Source organism: Bicyclus anynana, chromosome Z (assembly GCF_947172395.1).
Source record: "Bicyclus anynana chromosome Z, ilBicAnyn1.1, whole genome shotgun sequence".
Classification (NCBI taxonomy): domain Eukaryota; kingdom Metazoa; phylum Arthropoda; class Insecta; order Lepidoptera; family Nymphalidae; genus Bicyclus; species Bicyclus anynana.
In genome coordinates this window covers 9484634-9504981 of record NC_069110.1, presented here as the reverse complement: position 1 = coordinate 9504981, position 20348 = coordinate 9484634, and the positions used below count along the sequence as shown (strand labels likewise).

General features: G+C 31.6%; 1 protein-coding gene across 5 annotated transcripts; it reads left to right on the top strand.

The window, feature by feature from the left end:
• The first annotated feature begins 506 nt into the window (after nt 1-506).
• Nucleotides 507-19718, top strand: LOC112048068 (USP6 N-terminal-like protein). Of its 5 annotated transcripts, none has more exons than XM_024085450.2 (7): nt 507-960; nt 4494-5322; nt 5401-5636; nt 5716-5793; nt 6581-6642; nt 12746-12938; nt 16663-19718. In XM_024085450.2, the coding sequence occupies exons 1-7, from the start codon at nt 818-820 to the stop codon at nt 17033-17035; spliced, it is 1914 nt and encodes a 637-aa protein (XP_023941218.1). In that variant the 5' UTR covers nt 507-817; the 3' UTR covers nt 17036-19718. The 5 variants fall into 5 exon arrangements, with proteins under 5 accessions (XP_023941218.1, XP_023941210.1, XP_023941204.1 ...); XM_024085442.2 differs by having other exon boundaries at nt 12734-12929; XM_024085436.2 differs by having other exon boundaries at nt 12734-12938.
• The last annotated feature ends 630 nt before the right edge of the window (nt 19719-20348 follow it).

Here is a 20348-nt window from a genome sequence, read left to right as displayed (position 1 = left end):
GTGGCTAGTTACCACCCTACCGACAAAGACGTACCGCCAAGCGATTTAGCGTTCCGGTACGACGTCGTGTAGAAACTGATTTTGATCCTCCTCCTAACAAGTTAGCCCGCTTCCATCTTAGATTGCATCATCACTTACCATCAGGTGAGATTGTAGTCAAGGGCTAACTTGTAAAGAATAATGAAAAAAAAATACACTATGTACGTCTCAATACTTGTTGTACCGGCGGAAGTGCTCGGTGAAAGGTGCACACTGCACAGAATAGGTTGTGCACAAAAACTTAACGCCATCCTTTCATCAAATTTTACTGCCCATATTTTTTTCATTCCGGGGGCTTTGTATGAAAAATCGATTCGTTAGGAGTAAACTCCTATAAAATATTAAAAACTATTATTACGAATCCATAGCTAACCAGATAAAAAACAATACAATAGACTAAAGAGTGTTGTCAATGTCAGATTCATTCAGGGTGATTGATTGTTTTTGTTATCTCTTAGAATATTAGTCTTTGGTTATCTGTATTTCTTGAAATTTGGCAATTGGTGTGATTGGCAGACTTCATAAAATAAAATTGTTTTATATTGTTTAAAATATAATAAGCCGTTCGTTTATAATTTAATTACATAAAATGCTCTTGACGGTATTTAGTTTGTTGAAATAGTTGGATAATAGTTTGCGATGTAACTGTCGATCTAGTGGCGTTTGTGGTGGACTAGTGGAGCAGGAGGGATACGCGAGCTGTAAAGGTTTAGTAGGTCGAAGATAGTAGGTCGTGTGGGTGTTCAATCGGTACCTATGTGCACGAGAAGGCTGTGTTATGAATGAGGAGGCTCTGTTGGCGCGGGCTTTCGAGGAGCGGGCGCGGATCTTCCAGAGATATGAAAGGGGGCGTGAGAATCTCGCTGGCCAGATTGATCCCTGGGAGGACCCTGAGTTTGAAGATTACCACAAAACTGACAGGTGCGTACACTCTACTCATTTTGTTTTACAACAATTATTGTGTATCTTATTAATTGTATGTACTAAAACTAATAATTAATCCAGTTCTAATACATTTGACATTTCATATATTGGTTTATGGATCATTAGTTCATTAGTGTCAAAATACTTTCATCTCAATACAAATGATTACAACCTTATGTTGTATTGATTCAGATGAAATATAATATTCAGATATCAATTATGTTTTGTAAATGAGCTCTGTAATTTAAAAAGTTAAACATGTTTTAATTTTCAGTTTTAATAAACAAATTATAATTAGTTCAAAGATTGGAATATTATGTTCATCACCTGTATGTTTCAGGATAGGCTTATATTATATTCTTGCTTGCATAGTATTAAATATTTATAACATGTAATTATTTTATTCTTTAAAGTAATAAATAATATTTCTAGTAGTAGTAGTAGTACCATAAGACTATACCAGGTCCTCAAATTTCGTTAAACTCTCTCTCTCTTAACTTTTTAACCCTAAATTATTCTACACCAGTGACATTATCATTTTACAGTCTCATAACAATGCTTTTAATTCATAAATAAGTTTTTTTATTAAACTACATAAATACAATTATTCCAGTTGAATGACAGTCCACTTTATCTTGAATTATAAATGTATTTCAGAAACACATTTTCAGAAGTTCAGTAAATTCTTTTATAAGGACCTTATATTTATATATAGAGGAAATTTCTGCTGTGTATATACAGACCGCTTGCCAATTGTTGTTCTAGTCGTAAGGTTCTTGAGTGGAGATTGCATTTCAATAAGCAGAGTGTGAGGCTCCCTGCTAGGTAGAGCAACAACCTCCAGAAGGCGGCTGGCATTAATTGGATACTGAAAGCCAAATATAGAGCAGGCTGGAGCTGCTTATAAGAGGCCTATATCTAGCAGTGGATACATAATGGCTGATGATGATACAGATAGACTAAAGACTTTGCTTTTATAATGTATAGTCTATCTCATGAAGACAAGAGGAATGTCAGCACTGCAAAAATACATTGGTAAATAATTTAAAGGGTTGTGATATGTGACATTGATATTTGTTTATCAATAACTGTTTACTAGCCACCACTCACAGACAAATGATTGTTAAAAAACATGTTTCTGCTTTGCTAATGGTCCTTTATATAAATGCCCCGGTCTGTACAACTTACTATTTATATACTACAAGCCCATTCCCTGTGGTTTTACCCCCGTAGTTCCCATTCAAGTGAGAATATGGGAATAAAATATAGCCTATGACACTCACAATTAAAGTGGCTTTCTTGTGGTAAAAGAATTTTCAAAATTGGTTCAGTAGATCCAGAGATTACCCATTACATACATTACATTATCTCTATATAATATTAGTACTTTATATACAATATTAGTACTTTGTAGCTAAAACACTCTCCCAAAAATAGTACTTTTCATGTTAAATAAGATTTATTTAAACTTCAATGCTTACATGTTTTTATTATTGGTAATGGCACCAGCAAAAGTCTCTGATTCTTAGCTTTACTGAGGCATTTGCGAAGTTTTTGATTTATTTTACTCATATATTTATTAAGTTTACTTATAATAATGTATCATGATTTTAAGATCTGTCGATTTGACAAAGATTTTTAAGGAACTCCTTCAGGATTGTATATGAGTACTAGGGATACAGCTGACAAGTTGTTTCATACATTTGAAGTTTGTAGTTTAAAAGTATAATTGAATATTCTAATTATATTTTTGTATATCATATGTATTACCTAGTATTCTAATTATACTTTTACTACATGATATTCATGTTTTCACAAATCCGCCCCAAAGTCTAGTTATTAGGTCTTCAAATTGTCAATTCAGCTTTGTGACTCATTCATTTATATCAGTGACTTGGGTTCTTCTGCAGATCGGCTCATCTCTGATTCAATCAGCTCACTCCATAGTACTGATATAATAAAATATTTGTGCCTGTTAGTAGTTTCTTACTATAAATCTATTATTAATTAGACCTTCTAAGTATCTAAAATATTAGTGTATAAATGGATACCTTATGCTATAGTGTATTAGTATTTTTGCTTGCTTGCTTTGCGAAATCATTATTACTAGAGTTATTTTATATATATTATGATATATAATTGCTTTAAACTTTTGATTGTGGATTAAAAACCATTGCCTGTACTCCTTTAACTACTGGTACTACTCCACAAAAACAAAAGTCTTTTTTCTGTAAATTTTAAAATCTATGCTATTACATTATAATTTTAGATTCTCCGTTATATTAAATTATGTATTTATTGCTTTACTTTTATTGTATCTTATTTTGTTTGTTCTATCTGTTGCATCTAATTCTTGTAAGTAAATAAAAGTGCATTAGTTCAAGATGATATTGTGTTGAAAACTGTAATATCTTAATATAGTGTTAAAATGCAGATATTTTTTAAAATGTTTATTTAATATAGTTGTAAAAAAAAAACTAAAAAGTAATAAAACAACATATCGGTATACAATTTTTAAAAAACAAATACAGAAGTATTGATTTCATTCTTATGATATTATACATTTTATACCCCATCCATTCATTCTTCACTCAAATATATTTGTAATTTGATACAAAGTTGTTTATACGTAACCCACAGGAAGTTCACTTCATGACATTGCAAAAATATTTGTGATGTACATACCTATTAAATTTCAAGTTCAAATGGAATTCCAGTACGCACAATTCAAGCTGGGCTGTAGTTTAGTTATGATATGAAATTTAAACTATATATACAATATGTTACAAAAACAATAATGTTTATTTTATACACAGAAGCGAATTTTCTGTGTAAATGTGTATGATGAAAAATGACACTTTTTGTACAATAATATATTATACACATTAATAAGCTGACACCTGCGACTTCTTTTATGTAGAATTTATCTTTGTTATATATATACAATTAACTGCCTGTTAGATGTGGTTAACCTATGTGGATCCAAATCATGAGCTTCTGGGTTCAAACCCTGGGTTGGGTCAATGAATACCTACCTACCTACCTTCTTCTAAGATATTTAAGTTTCGGAGAGCACATGAAGCTGTTGATCCCGGGCGTTCTTATTAACATCTGTTACTGGCCGTTAATTAACATTATTACCATTACCATCATTTTCATTTTTATATTCATTTGATCTCGCCAACCCAAGAAATCTCGCCAAATAAGAGCAGCATAGTGGGTCCAAACTCTATATCTTCTCTCCATAAAGAGGGAGGCCTGACTGTAGTGGGTTGTTAAAAAATAGGTTGACGTTTGTGACGAATACACAGTATCGTCTTGTCCCTACTCTGTCCTCCCGTCACATCCCATTCTGTCCTAACACTCGCACATAGTTTTTTTTTTATTAATTTTGTTTAAATCATGCTTCAAAATGGTTTTACAAACTACATTCGACCAAAAGTTCAGCACAATCAATCATTAGGTAGTTATAGTATTCAAGTTTATATTTTATATAGCATTAAATTGATGATTTACTGATTCTATTTCAGATATGGCTTCATTCATGATGAAAGACTTCTGCAGAAAACAGCGCCACAAAAAATCAATGTGGAAGTTGAAAGGGAGAAGAAATGGCTCAAGATGCTTGGATCTTGGGATTCACCCACCACAATGGAAAAATTACACAGAAGAATATATAAAGGCATTCCAAACTCTCTTCGAATAAAGATATGGTGCAAGCTCTTAAATGTTAACTCAGTAAAGTCAACTAGTCCCGGAAAATACCAAGAGATGTTAAAATTAGCAAAACAATGGTCTACAGATGCCAGACAGATAGATTCAGATGTAAACAGGCAGTTTCGTGAACATCAGTTTTATAGAGAGAGATATTCTGAGAAACAGTGCTCATTGTTTAATGTTTTGTGTGCTTATAGCATGTATAACTCTGAAGTAGGATATTGTCAGGGTATGTCAGGTTTGGCTGGTGTCTTACTCATGTATATGGATGAAGAGGATGCATTTTGGGCCTTAGCGATTCTTCTGTCGGATAAGAAGTATGCCATGCATGGGCTGTATATTGAAGGATTTCCAAAATTAACAAGATTTCTAGAGCATCATGATAAGATACTGACAAAGTTCATGCCAAAGTTGAAACACCATTTCGATAAATTTGGCCTTGATGCCATACTGTACTCGCTTAAATGGTTTTTTGTATGCTTTGTTGAACGAGTGCCCTTCAGTTTATGCTTAAGAGTGTGGGATATATACCTTCTTGATGGAGAAAGAGTCATTACTGCTATGGCCTACACAATCCTTAAACTTCACAAAAAAGCCATTATGAAATTGAATGATATGGATCTAATTGTTAATTTTATTCAGGTACAAATTATTTGGCCGATTTAATAATTACAAAAATAACGTTTGAGGTAATAATAATTTTAAATATTTATTATACAGGTGAAGTTGCACAAGGAATTTGGTTATGAAGATGATATGGTTATTTATCACTTGGAGCGATCCATGGAGGAGTTAAAACGGGCAAAGTTGGATTACCCAGGTCCACCTCCTCCCACGGAATTGCCGCAACGAGCCCTCGGCGTGTTCGTGGAACCAGACAAGAAGTCAAAAATTGGTCAAAGAGCAGAAAATTTTTCGGAAACTGAAAAACAAGCTAGAGCCACAGTGATATTGAGGTAAATATATTTAAGTTTTAACTTTTAGTGGATTTTATTACTCATGTGCATTACCAAATTAGTTTCAATTTCTTTGTAGAGAAGAAGAAATTTTTGTTCCTAGTGACACATTAAAATATAAGTCAAAAGTAACTCAAAAGGACAACAATAGCACAAGGTATGAATTTTCAACAATGTGACTAATAAATGTACTTAATGTTCCAGTTCATACACCTCTCGTATATTTTCATCTCTATGTACGGATGTTTTAAGTTATATTCTGTTGTTTCTTACAACTCTCTGTATACAAAGTGGTGCTAATTTCTTCTTTATATTTATGTGTCTATAAACTAACATTAGAGTAATTGTTATATAATAGTATATATACAACTTAGTATATATATAACTCTTAGTTGGCTGGTTAAGTTAGTTTATTCTGCTATGCACCCAGTGGCGTAACTACACCGTCTGGGGTCCGTCATGTAATTAGTTTTGAAAAGTTAAGTTACGTCTGAGCTCACACCCTCGCTGGGTGTTGGAGGCTCATCCAATCAGTTGACCTGTGGCATTATGTATTACCCTATAGTTACGCCACTACATATATATATACGCAGGTATGCATCATAAGTGCCAGGGGTGGATTGGATTTTTCTTTAATTAAATTTGTATTACCCTATAGTTACGCCACGGTATGCATCATGAGTTCCAGGGGTGGATTGGGTTTTCGTTAATTAAATTTGTAGTAGCAGCCAAGATTTTAGAAGTTAACTGTATTGGCACTTGTGTCGGTTTCCATTACATCACAAAAATGCTAAGATATAGCCTTCCTCGATAAGGAGTGCCCAACAAAAAATATTTTTACGATTCGAACTAGTAGTTCCTGATATTAGACATACAAACAAAGTCTTCATCTTTATGACATCAGTATAGATGAAATGTCAAAATGATTTCTATGATTGTTACAGGCGTGAGAAGGCGGCACTTGATTTGCAGGACTTGCGTGTGTCACAGAGCGATACGGTTTCAGGTAAATTGGAGGCATCGCCCTCAATATCGCGAACCACATCCACCGATAGCCTTGATTCTGATCAATTCACGCATTTATAATTTTTTTTTAACAATGGCACAGTATTTTCTGGTCGAGACACGATGTTGATTAAACAAAGATCAGTTTTTGTCTTTTATACTCTATAATTTCTCAACTTTTTAAGTTATCTTTTGGAGAAGATATTATTGTGCTATTAAACTTATAGCTGATAGAGACACGCTTACCACTGAAAATTATCAACTTTCAACAAAAGCAATTATTTTAAATAAAAATTTGAATAAAAACATCTTAAATTTATTGTTTTTGTCAACATTTGTTATTCACGCAGATTTAAGCTTAATAAATATAGTAAATATTAACTTTCAATAATATATAGTATGTATTAATGTTAAAATAGTGCTGCAAATATATCAAAACAAAATGTTGACAACGAAAATATTGTGTCATATATTTTTTTTATTCATTTTGCATTGACGCCAAAATATCTGTGAACACTGTAATGGCACGGACATATTTGCAATAAATAACACGTCATTTCGATGTTTGTCTTGTCTAGATTCTAGATTCTTGATCTAGATTGTTAAATCTTTATATTTTGTAATACTTACACCGTGATTTGTTCTGACTCATCTCTCGTGGTATTCCCGGGGATGGGTGGGATATTATTGCCAATGTGTTCGAGGTTTGAAACACTTTATAGACTTTAAAGCCTTATATTGTTTTGTGTACATTGTTAAAATACAAAGAGAATTATTAATTTTATTAGTACCACGCATGCTTTGTGTAATTATCATAAAACCAAATTATGAAGTATTTAATAGTAATTGTTTTTGCTTGGTAAATTGTCCTCATGTACTTACTGAAGTTCTTTTATCCATTGATATTCTAAATCTACAGTCCTCTTCAATATTAAACTGTATTAAATACTATTTTAATATAATTTACCTACAAGTACAAATTAAAATTATTTCAATATTTCAAATTATGTTTTGAAAATATTATACATTCCGATAATTTTAAAAAGTAGATTATATAACTAACTATTGTATATTCTTACGTAGGATATGTGTCATTTATTTTCGGATATGATTAATATCTTTTTTTTTCATTCATAAAAATTAAACAAATATTATTAACACTAAGTTAGGATAGTTAGGATTAAATCAATAATTTAAGCGTCCACTGCCTTATAGTAATAATTAGATCTAGGAAAAAATACACACAAAACACAAAAAATTCACAATAAATTAAGTTCTATCTTCACATTGCAAACTTGCGTGTCGTTTGTTTACGCTTTATAAAGTAGAAACAATATGACACGTATATTAAAAAAAAACAAAACCATAATAAAAACAAAGGCTCGAAACAGTGTTAAATTTTTAGATAGTTTTAAAATGTAATTGTAATAACTATCATCTATACATTTCAGATCTGTTCTCAGACTTAAACTTTCTCAATAATCTCTCTTTGCCTACTCTAGTCCATTTTTCTTATTTCTGAATATATCCTTTAAGATCTACGATCCGGCATGAGAAATATATACCCTCATCTGTTATTTATTAGTCATCAGAAAAAAATATAGACAATATTCACAGTGGCACATTGCAAACAGGTTGCTTAGTTAAATTGCGGCCAGACCGATTTTCATACAAAATATAGGCAACCTAATTAAGTAAAATTAAGTAAGTATACAATAAGTTTATAATAAGTATTTGACATATTAGATGACTAAATAACTGATTAGGGTATATGTATAAATACGAGTAACATTACTTAACTTCTCTCTCTGGTATCTGGTATCTGGTAACCCTATAGTTGCAGTGTGAAAGCAACATTCAGTACTTTTCAATTCTTTTGGGTGTATTCTATTAAATAGTTTTCCTTTTTTCTATAAACTTATGAGGGAAGGACATTGTAATTAATAGTAACCGGCCGCAATTCAACTAGGCAAACAATTTGCAATGTGTCAATGTGAATATTTTCTATCATTATTTTTTATCTTAAATAAATAACAGATGAGGTTATATATTCCTTATGCCGGATCTTGTACTATTAAGAGTTCCGTGCTTAACTTCCCTCTTGGAATTTACACATCAAGCATTTTTCCTTCTATTACTCATGAAATGTCCACCTTTAATTGCACATTAATATAAATAATTAACACTACATTCCTAACTTACACTAAATTATGAACGTCGGATTCAGTATATAAAGTTATTTTATGTTTTCCTTCACCGTTTGAGACAAGTAATATTTAATATCTTAAATTGCACATGAAAAGTTGGAGGTGCATGCCCAGGATCGGATTTGAATCTACACCCTCTGAATCGAAAGCAGAGGTCATATCCGCTGAGTTGTCACGTCTCCATAGCAATAAAAATACTCGTATTCTATATAAATATGTTAGAAGAAAATGGTGATATAGGTATAAAGGTGATATTAATTTAGCCAAATGTAAAACGTTTGTGTGATATAGACTGAATGCAAACATTAAATGGTATTAACTAAAAAGTAAAACTAATTCTATATACACAGATTCCATGAAAAATTATATTAGTACTACAAAATTTCATTATGCAATTAATATAAAGATATTTTGCAACGATTCCCCTATTTTTTACAATTGCGATAGTCTATTTTTTAATTTCATTAAAAAATGCTTTAAATTATTGAGTTACTTATTTTAGCAGCTCGAAAAGCTATTCGTAGTTTAGTTTCGTTTTACGACAGCTACTTTTACTTACTATATATACATTGATTCTTGATTTTGCTTGCCAATTGGAATATTTTCCACCTTTCGGATATGATTTACTAAATATTTTAGTGTTATTGATAATAGTACATTATGATATAAGTGCGGTAAGTTGAAAATTACAGCCGAGGCGACATTGAAAGCTCGAACATTGGCTAGAGCTTTAGTAAGGAAGCAGAGGCTACAATTTTCAAAGGTCATACGACGTTTTATAACACATTTGCGATGAAACACACTTAAAACACATTTCTCAAAACGAATTTGTTGATTTTTCTGTTTTCCATATGATGGCATTTTGATGTTATCACATGGAAAACATAACATTGTCGTTTTTGCACATATAGCGAAGTGCGTTCGTTTTTTTTCGGCAAATACACCAAATACAGCCAGTATTACTGATAAAGTAAATTAATATTTTTGTGTTTCTGTTACAGACGTTTTTTTATTATAGTTTACCTCACAAAGTTGATTTAATAATGAAAAGTTGAGTACTTTTCTGCCATAAAAACTCTTTGCTAACTCTTCAAAAAAGTACCGTTCGTTTTTAGACGGATGATTAACGTTTTAAATTACATTACATGTGCGTTTTCTTTACATTACGGCACATGTGCGTAATGAGATACATTACAATACTGAAATTCGTGAAATTAGTGATACTTTACGAGCAAATGTGTTATAAATTAGTTTTATTTAATTTGTGCACTAGCATGTTTGTGATGGTGCGGCGGTGGGTTTATGCTATTATTAACAATGTGCAGATTAAACGCCTTAACACTTTCAGCTTCAAATTATTTTGCGTCCAATTTCATCACAACCTTACAATAGAGCCGCATGGGGAATTACTCGTACTAGTTACGGCGGAACTTTCTCGAATCCGATAATGAATGAATAAAAATTTTTACTAACAATTACGCCAAACTTCTCGATTCATTTTAACCACTTACGCCCTTATGAACACCAGGACCTTGTATTATACAAGGTCCTGGTGTTCATAAGGGTCGTGTTCACATTGCATTGTTCATACATTCCACTACTAATGTAATATATTCATTGTCGTTAATGTGTATTTCATTTATTCGCATAACTATAAATGTATGTTGAACTAATATTTGATAAGAGCACATTTTGATGTAACTAGCAGCCGTGATGCCAAGTTGCTACATGTTTCACTGTGCATTGTTAGTAAAACGTAAATCTCTGCTCGAAACCTGATAAAGTATTGACTTTCTGTTCGCATAAACCCACCCCTATCATCTGATACTTTAACTCTATGTCGCCTATGTAATGGTATTATTTATATTGTGTTAATAGTTTTAAGTGATATTTGAACATAAGCTGATTTAAAAACAGGTAAAAAATTTAGAAAATGAAGACAATTATCAAAAATAAAAGAATTTCAAAATAGGTGTATGACGTATTTTAGTAATATCTACATAGACAACGTAAACGTAACAGATATGGTGGACATATTAAATATGTTTTCTATTTTTAGTTTTGCCGCCTGTTGTGGTATGAAGACACCAAAAAGTAGTACATAACAAAATACCTAAATTATGGTATGTTTTAGATGTATACTTTATTTAGATATCACTTAGTGTGTCATACGTAGATACAGCACTGCAGTGTATCTTATTTGCTTAGATTTAGATTATACCATGGTAAACAAAATTTTAGATGTGTATTAAGAAGCTCTAGAAAAAAAATATCAACTAAATTACCCGTGAAAAGTAAAAAAAAATAAGTCTTCAGTTTCTAACATATAAATTAAGTATCCACTGTCAAAAGGACTAATAAATAAAATGAGATTTTGTCATTTCATTTACTTTCTTTTCCTTCAGATGAAAACTCTACCAACGCGGTCCCTCTGCACACATCCCTAGCCACGATGAATATCCTTCAAGATAATCCTATTCCTTTCTCCATTAACGCCTTCGAAAACGATGCTGAAAACCAAACGTATCTTGTTAAAATTGATAAGAACAGAAAAAGGAAACGTAGAAAATATAAATGACAGCTATGTAATATAACGAATAAGAAATAAAGTTTGTCAGGTTAAGAGCAGAGATTTTATGTTTTTGTACATTTGCATGTGGTGCTTTTGACACGTTTTTTGCTTGAGTGTGTGTGCGCGCAAGATAACACGAGGTAAGTGTACAGATATTTTTTGCATGCATTTCGTTTCAGTTAGCTCATATGCCAGTAGCGATCGATAGGGAATGAATCACGCAGTCGTGAGATGAACAAGAATGGGGATGATGACTAGGTTTGAACATATTGATTTTTATGAGACATTCCGGTAAATAAGGTCAATATTAACTCATTATTAAGTAAAAACAAAGATTGACTAGATGTTTGCAAAACAAATAAGATTATAAAATTTTAAAATCTACAAAAAATCTTTTATCGTAATTAGATGAAAATTCATACATTTTTACCTTCCTTACATTAAATGTAAAATTTTTCAACAAAATGAACTATAAACATAAACGCACATATAACAATGATATTTGTAATTTTGTTTGAATGCCCATACAAATCTAACGATCAGCGAATCAACGACGTCATTAATTCGTGCCATTTCGTATGGGGCGTTTTTAGGAAACCGTGGCCGTCCCGCAAATCTGACCATTTAAATCCCTGTAGCTCCGAAAGTAATGATCGCAGATATCATGGCTCTTTACAAAATTTCTTTACTGTTAGTATACACCTAATTCATATACAATTTAAAAAACTGTCATCATCCCTATCGTTTCACATAAACAATTAAATGTCCCTGTTTCATTTGTAATTCTTTAATACGCTATATTTATTTATTTATTCTTTATAGAAGTATTTCAATAAAATTTGTTTATTAACTTCTTTGAAAATGCTGTTAATTCATAAAATTATAATTTATTGTTTCGTATACATTTTCTTTCTAGTAAATTTTATTATAGTCCCCATCTTCTGTTATTTGATTCATATAACTATAATATTTATGTATAGATGTAAATTACTGTTGTTTATCCAAAAATTTAATGTAATGTGGTTTCTCATAAAGACACTTCTTAAAGGAATTTATAAATAATTAGAAAATCCAGATCTTTTACAAAATCACAAACGATATATTCTCGCGTAAATTTTTGCGAAACCTCATTTATCGTATATTCATGTAGCTATAAAAAATAGACTGTGTCTTAACTCATATTTGGGCAATTTTATGTGCTTAAAATATTTATTAATGTGCGAGAATTCATGTGCTTTAAAAAATAATTTATTTATTATGTAAAATGTTATATAAATGAGTGTTATTGGAATAGTGTAAAATAGTTAAAACAGTGGTGTGTTCAGATCACAGCGGTGTGGCGAGTGGGGTCCGCTGCGAGGACTCGGTGTCGGCGCTGGGGTCGCGGCGCTCGTTGGCGGACACCAGCGTGACCAGCACGGCCGACCTGAGCGTGTTCTCCAGCGGCCGCTCGCACGCGCCCGACAACTCGCTGGACACCCACAGCAACATCAGCGACGACGGCACTGGGTCAGATGGGTGAGATTGTCTACCTCCTACGCACCTCGCAGTACTCCCACTAAACACACTTTTTCGCCTTGGCGCTTGGCAAGTTCGTTGATGACCTCAGACCAATTATAGAAGGACCTGTATCGCACGCATAGTCACAAACAAAATTGTCTGTCATTTTCTGAGGAAAACAATCTTAGATTTGGTATACATCTTAAACTAAACTTGAAGTTTTTGTCCGTTTTTTACACCATTCAACTACACATAAAAGTATTTTTACGGAGCTCTTTAACCGACGAACACGATTACAACTTTTAACATCGATTCTATAGAGACAGTTTTTATAATCACATTAGATCATTGATCATATACTTTGACAGAAAATTAACATCTAGCGAGGCAAGTCCTATACAATAGTTGGTCTGAGTTGATGACACTCCTTCTTGACAGTGACAGTCCTTACGGGCGACGGGGGTAAAGGACTGCGCGGGTATGAAGTCGTGCGAGCGGGGCATCGCTACATGCCTCCCCGCCCGCGTTATCGGGAGTGTTACGAACGAATTTGCAAAGCTATAAAGCCATACTCGATGTGCACTGTTTACCAACAAACAAATTATAAATAAAAGTAAAGAACGCATGTCATTTTGTAACTTATTTATTTTTAAATTATATATTACTTTAAAAAACGTTATTCAAAATATATTAACTACTAGCGTACGTCCGCAACTTCGTCCGCGTGTAACTCGATGTAAACTTTCAACTACCCCTACCCTACCCTTCCCCTACCCCTTTCTCTAATTCTTTAATTTTTTTCTGTCATAAGAACCTTTTCCTGACAATAACAGATACATTAAAAAAAATAGTGAAATCGGTCCAGCTCTACACGCGTGATAATTGTTACGTGTGTAATGTGTGTGTAAATTACTAGCCTTTTATAATCTCATTTTTAAATTGTTTGTTGGTAAACAGTGCACAGCGAGTATGACTTAAGTATAGGTCTAATTCGCACGAGAGCTTTTTAAAAGTCTGTTCAAATAAAACAAAATTTAAGAGGCCACCCAAAGCTAAATCGCGAAAATACATGAAACACATTGTAGACTGAGTGTCTGAACCAAATATTTTCAAATAAATACCATGAAAATATTCAGTTTCCGAAGAACAAAGTTACCACCTTGTACGTCTGTATGCTGTTTTTATCACATTTTGCTTAACTTAAAACTTGCACTAAGTTTTTTTTTCCAACAAAAACTAAACTCGGGTAAACTACTAAAACATTATAATGTATTTTTTAATGTGATATTTATAAACATATAATTTATTTAATATAATAAATACAATTAAGTTAAATACACTTATCTAAAGTCATTTTAAAGATATTTTATTACTTGGAATTTTATTGAACGACGTCATCGATGCCATAGATTAAATTTGTACAGAAATGGTTCTTCTTTCGTAACGTCGATTCTAGGCAGCACATATGTTGAGGAACAAAGAAATCGCAAGAACATTATATTAGGCTTTTCGTTCTTAACTTACTACATGTTGTTTCATTACATAAATACAACAATGTGTGCACATTCATATGTGCACACACAGAAAGACTGGTTTCTGAATATATAGTGATTTGATTTGGTGCATAAACAAACGCCTTTTTTATTTACATTTGCAATTATTAGATTGTTTTTTATATTTCACTCACTGTATCCGTATAACTAATAAAGTATGCCCATAGCCGTTGTTATCTATGAACTACGTCATCTTTTTTGGTGATGACGTCACTATATAATACTGTGCTTTCTAATTTGTTTAGTCTTTAAATTTTAAATTTCACCAAAATCTGTTTTGTTTGTGATGAATGAGAATAATATTGGTATTTATTTATCTCTGCTTGAAATAGTTATATGAAAACTCAGATTTATATATAATATTGTAGTATATTAGTAGTTTAGCTTTATATCAATATTGTATGTAATATAATATTAATTATTATCATTCGTAATACATATACGGCACTCAAGGTGGGGTCAAAGGGACCGCAGCAAAGCAATCCGGTGGCAGAGTTGGCGGTCTAGAACTAAGACCTATACATAACCATGCGACTCCAACGGGTTAAAAAACGTTGAATTGGGTACGGGTAAGGTGGGTCATTCACTCACTACCCTAAACAAACTACAAACATTACTCAAGCTAATTTTGCCGCAGCGTTTCTAAATACACGTTCATATCTCGCTAACGATTTTTATTCATAATTTGTATTATAGCGTCACTTCTACTAGTATTATGTTTTTGATCGTTGACAAAGTATAGTTGCGTTAATTCTTTTTCTGGAACATTATTTTAAGTATATTTTAATTTAACTATTCATTTTTCATTTGCTTGTATATAAATTAATTATTTTGTATTATGCATTTTGAATAGGGATTCATAAATTACTTATAATATGATGTTGTCCCATTACTTATCTAGTAAATCTTATTATATTATCTTGCAATTTCGTAGATCCGAGAAACTACCCTTTTTGTTTTTTTTTGTTACTGTTTATCGATGCGTTTTATATTTAATTTTTCTCTCTCACAATATATTAATTTACTTTTTTTTTTTTTTTTTAATTCTATCTATATCTACACCTTATATATTCTATATATACATATAGGCGAGTCAATGAAAACATAAAACAAGCGTGTTTCGGAATTCTTCAGAAACAGCTCTGATTTTGATGATTTTTTTTAAATTATGTTTTTTATGTTATTTGAAATCAGAAACTTTTTGGTGCGGTGACGAAATGATTTTATATTGTTTAAGCAATATGTATACTATTTATATAATAAATAATTAAAAAATACTATGTACTTCAAAAAATACAAACGTATACAAGGAAAAACGGAAAACAGACGATTGATTGTCTACCCATTAATTGTACCATTGACACCACGTTCAAAGTGGTATATAAATATCATAGATATTGTGTAAACTTTAAACAATATAAATCATTTCGTTCCCGCAAAAGGTTTCTGATTTCAAAAAAACATGATTAAAAACATCATTAAAATCATATAGCTGTTTCCTAGGACTTCAAGGAAAAATGCTCTATTGATTCCACTAAAAAGATCGTTGGCGAAAAATGGACGAATACATTTCACAGAAAATAGCCATTTTCGCTTTTTCTCCTTGCTATTATTTTTAAAACGTACACCTTGCTTATATGTGTATGTCTATTTAATTTACCTAGAATAGATGGCTAGAAGCTATTAAGTGTATTTCACGAATAAAAGTAGTCCTCCGAGTATAATTGCAAATATATGTATGTGTGTCACAGATGTAGCAGCATATTCAGAAATATATACAAAAATAATATACTATAGTCATATCATAATTAGAAAGCTATTGCATTGGCAACTAGTTGTTAATCATATACCAATATATACACATATATAAACTAGCTAGCTGTGTGAATCGAGTATTATATTCAATATATATACATATATGCGTTCTTTTTGACGTGACAACGTCTTATAATTCGATGGAGCCGGCTGCACACTCGAAAAAAGATGACGTCATGCGTCGTTCCCTCGATATAAGGTTGCCAACTTTGTTTACAAGAAATAAAGCATATTCTGGTCTATGAAGATTAATAGTATTTTAGAAAAACGAACATTTTCTTTTGAAAAATGCAACCATTCCATCTGTATTTTCTTATGACGTTGTCACGTTCAACTATCGTCAGTAAACCGACATTTTTTTTTTGTATTTGCAGGTCAGGTATTTGCGGTATGAGCATTCAGCGCGCGCCGTCCACTGCGCATTCAACGCCAAGAGCCACGCCTCACCCGCCGTCGGTTTCGCCGCACTCTGAGGACGTAGTGCGAATACACGTAACATACAACCCCCTGGCCGCTAGCCCCGCGCACCTACAACCTGTCAGTCCATCTAAGTACAAATCGTATGCTGACGAACATCATAAGCCCGTGTCTCTAGGACTCTACACCAGTAACGGCGCTCCGAATATCTCCTCCGATAACAGGATCAGGATACAGGTCTCGTCGGACGAGCTTTTGACACCTGTCGTGGACTCTGGCCGTATTATAACTCAACGCTATATTGAATCTCATCCGGGAATCTACGAGTAACTATTGATCTGGTATTATTGTTGATATTTTAATGATTGTTTATACGTATTTAAGTTTGTGTGTAATATGAAAGTAATGTTCAAATCCTATTCCGAATATGTGTGTAGCGAAAAAGACAATCGTCAGATAAGTGAAAAAGTTAAATTTATTTTTTATTGTATTTTAATATTAGCTGTAATATTATGTTCTCTATTTGGTAGCAGTGAAGCCATATTTCGTGTACAATGGCGCTCATTCCATATTTGCATGCTTAGGTTATGCATGAAATAATGATATTGGTAATTAATAATTATAGATTAATGATAATAATGATGTATATCGTTTGTGTAGCAAATATTGTTAATATTTGTTTGTACTGTGACAGATCTCTAAAACATTTTCACTAGATCAGTTCATTGTAGAAATTCATTATTATTAATATTATCTATCTCAATATAATATTTTTATGTTGCCTATGATATTGTTTAAGTATTGCTCATTTTAATTACATCTACTTAATTGTATTTGCTTATTTTTAGAATCTCTGATTTTATACAGAACTACTTTTAAATAAGGTAAAAACTTGTTTTTAACTGAAACTCTCTTTAACATTTTATAATTAATCTTAAGAACTTTATTTTATTTTATTTTTATTTCTTATTTACTATTTCTTGGGAGTAGACCCATATTGAAAATATTATTGAAATTATTGTAGTATACTAAAATGTTTTTGAAAAGTAATACTTATTGGACATCGTAATAATATATTTTTTTTGGTAAGTTTTATTCGATAACGAATAAGCATTAGGAAGTTATTAGATTATCAATTATAATTTGAATTCAAATAAACAAATTTGAGTTCAAATTTCAAAATGTGAGCAATTTGAGCAATTTGTCCTGACCTACCCTTGTTGTTGCTATTGTGAATGTTATATGAATGAATTGGTGTCATCGGTGTTACGAAATTGCCACTAAACGCACATGTTATACAAGGTTAATATTAAGATTACAATTTTACATTATGATGTTCGTGAAAATTAAAATCGTTCCATTAAATTAATATTGTCGTGACAGCTAAAATTATTATACATTTGTCGAAATTAAGTCGAATTCATTGAGATTTGTTGAATCAGTACGCTCAGAATACAGAAAACACCAGGAACCACGTTCAGCCGTCATTATAAAGAATGCATTGTATCCATTGACCTGTTATAATAAAAGGACAAACAATCATGTAGAAAATTTCACTTAAAAGCTGGCCAATTTTGCTTTGACAGTTTTAGAATTATTGTTAAAAAAATATATACCTAAAGGCCTTTAAATATAGTCAAATATTCAATAAAATCCCAAATTCAGAGCAAATTCAACCTTAAGGATTGAGTTTAAGGTTAAAATTGAAAATGCGACTAATGCCATGTAATTAAGTGCCAAGAAGTTGTGTTTGACACTCATTGAGTGGGGACATTTTTTGGTTGCTGAATGTGCATCCATTTTTTAATAGGAGATCAATGATTGTATCATCACAACACGGCACACACAGAATTACTAATCGCTTGTTTGTGAAATTACACCAAAAAAGAGTAATTTCAACGGCTTCATGGGCCTATGCGTGATCATGCCATTTGGCGTTTTCTTTGTTCTGAGCTCGTACAATATATATCCTGACCAGTAGTTTAAAAAATCTTGCCAGTACCTTTAGATTCGCTTATTTGATTACAATCCGTAGATAGAGAAATAAATAGACAACTGATTAGCGTGCCATTTTGTGGTATTCGATTTTGTCGTCATTTAGAAATCACAACACACACTGAACCATTTTTTCACCAGTATATTTTAAACTAATACTTATATAACTCAATATCTTTGTTTATTTTATATTCTTCTTTAAATATCATAAAAAATTTGCCACACTGTTACTTGTTTAACACGTCGTTGAGCGTGATTAAACGGCACGCGCCATGACACCGAATTTTACCTCTCTTTTCTTTTAACTATTTTCTTTACAGAGTTCACGCATAAGTTGTTTTAATTTTTGCGAAAATGCGATGGATGGATTCGTTTTCTATTTACTTTACTTTCTACGTTGAAACCACATTATGATAATAGAAGAAGTTGATTCCTTTTATTTTCGCAAGATGGTCAAGTTTTTATTTTTCTGGTCAGTCTATACATAGTTGTATTACAATTTGATTGTTGAGTTGACTTGTTGCCATAGTTAATTTTCAATGCAGTAAATTGAATATATATTTTACTATCGGTTATAATACTCGTTAAACGCTGCCGTAAACTAAATGCGTGATTATGGTGTGACATTATAGGATTGAGCTAAAAGCTAGTTTTATTATAAGATCAAAGATGATATTTACATTTGCTGAAACTAGAAGCACTTTAAATAGATTTACTGTTATATAAATTAAGAACATTGTATTAAAATGATAATAATTTATAACAATTATTGTATGATATATTCGATATAGTGCCGTCACAATGTTGTGTTTATTTGAAACCTACAGTGAGAAATGCAATAATAGCACTTGAGTAATAATTGTAAATCTAGATATACTAGACATATTTAAATGTTTCGAATTATAATACTAGAAATAAATACGATTGGTGATCGAATGGTAGAATTGTAAGAACTTATTGAAAATGTTATAATGAGGTACATTAGTTAATACTAAATATATATTTATGTATACGAATATTTCTTTTACTTTTCTTTAATTTCTTTTACCTACTTTTCTGTAATTTTTGGGTGTCATATTGTTATAACAAACAATATTTTTAAAGAGAAACATAAGTTTTAATTGTATTACTGTATATGTATTATGGGAAACATATATATTTTTTGTTTTAAAATGATAAATCTACCATTTGAAATATTTATTATCTGTGAATTATATGATTGACAGTTGTCTGTCTGTATTAGAGAGGAAATTATTATCGTTAATTAGGTGGTTAATAGCCGTTCCTCCTGAATACGTAATGTTCGCATTTAGAGAGTAGATAAAGTTAATAGAATTTCGAATTAAAGTAACCCCAAATGTGAAATAATCGTAAATATTTTGTATTACTGTGATTTCGGACTAATTATCTCGATACTCAATAGTAAAATAGTTAATTAAAAGTTGCAAATCATTTATATTTAGGTCTCAAGTAGGTACACAGTACAAGAGACTTTTCGTAAAATTTAATATTTTCATTAGCGAAAAAAATATTTTGTTACTCATTTATTGTTACTGTCCACTGCCGTTTAATATAACTATATTAGAAATGCATTGCTTTATTCTTTGTCGTGGACCGGTAGGCGGTAGCCCATTTTAATATCCTACCT

What these genes read in the sequence shown, in the direction of transcription:
- LOC112048068 (XM_024085436.2), top strand. Translation starts at nt 818, where the DNA reads ATGAATGAGGAGGCTCTGTTGGCGCGGGCTTTCGAGGAGCGGGCGCGG. An exon ending in ACAGAGCGATACGGTTTCAG is followed by an intron (nt 6,643 to 12,733) that starts GTAAATTGGAGG and finishes TAGTTAAAACAG; the next exon opens with TGGTGTGTTCAGATCACAGC. An exon ending in GACGGCACTGGGTCAGATGG is followed by an intron (nt 12,939 to 16,662) that starts GTGAGATTGTCT and finishes TTGTATTTGCAG; the next exon opens with GTCAGGTATTTGCGGTATGA.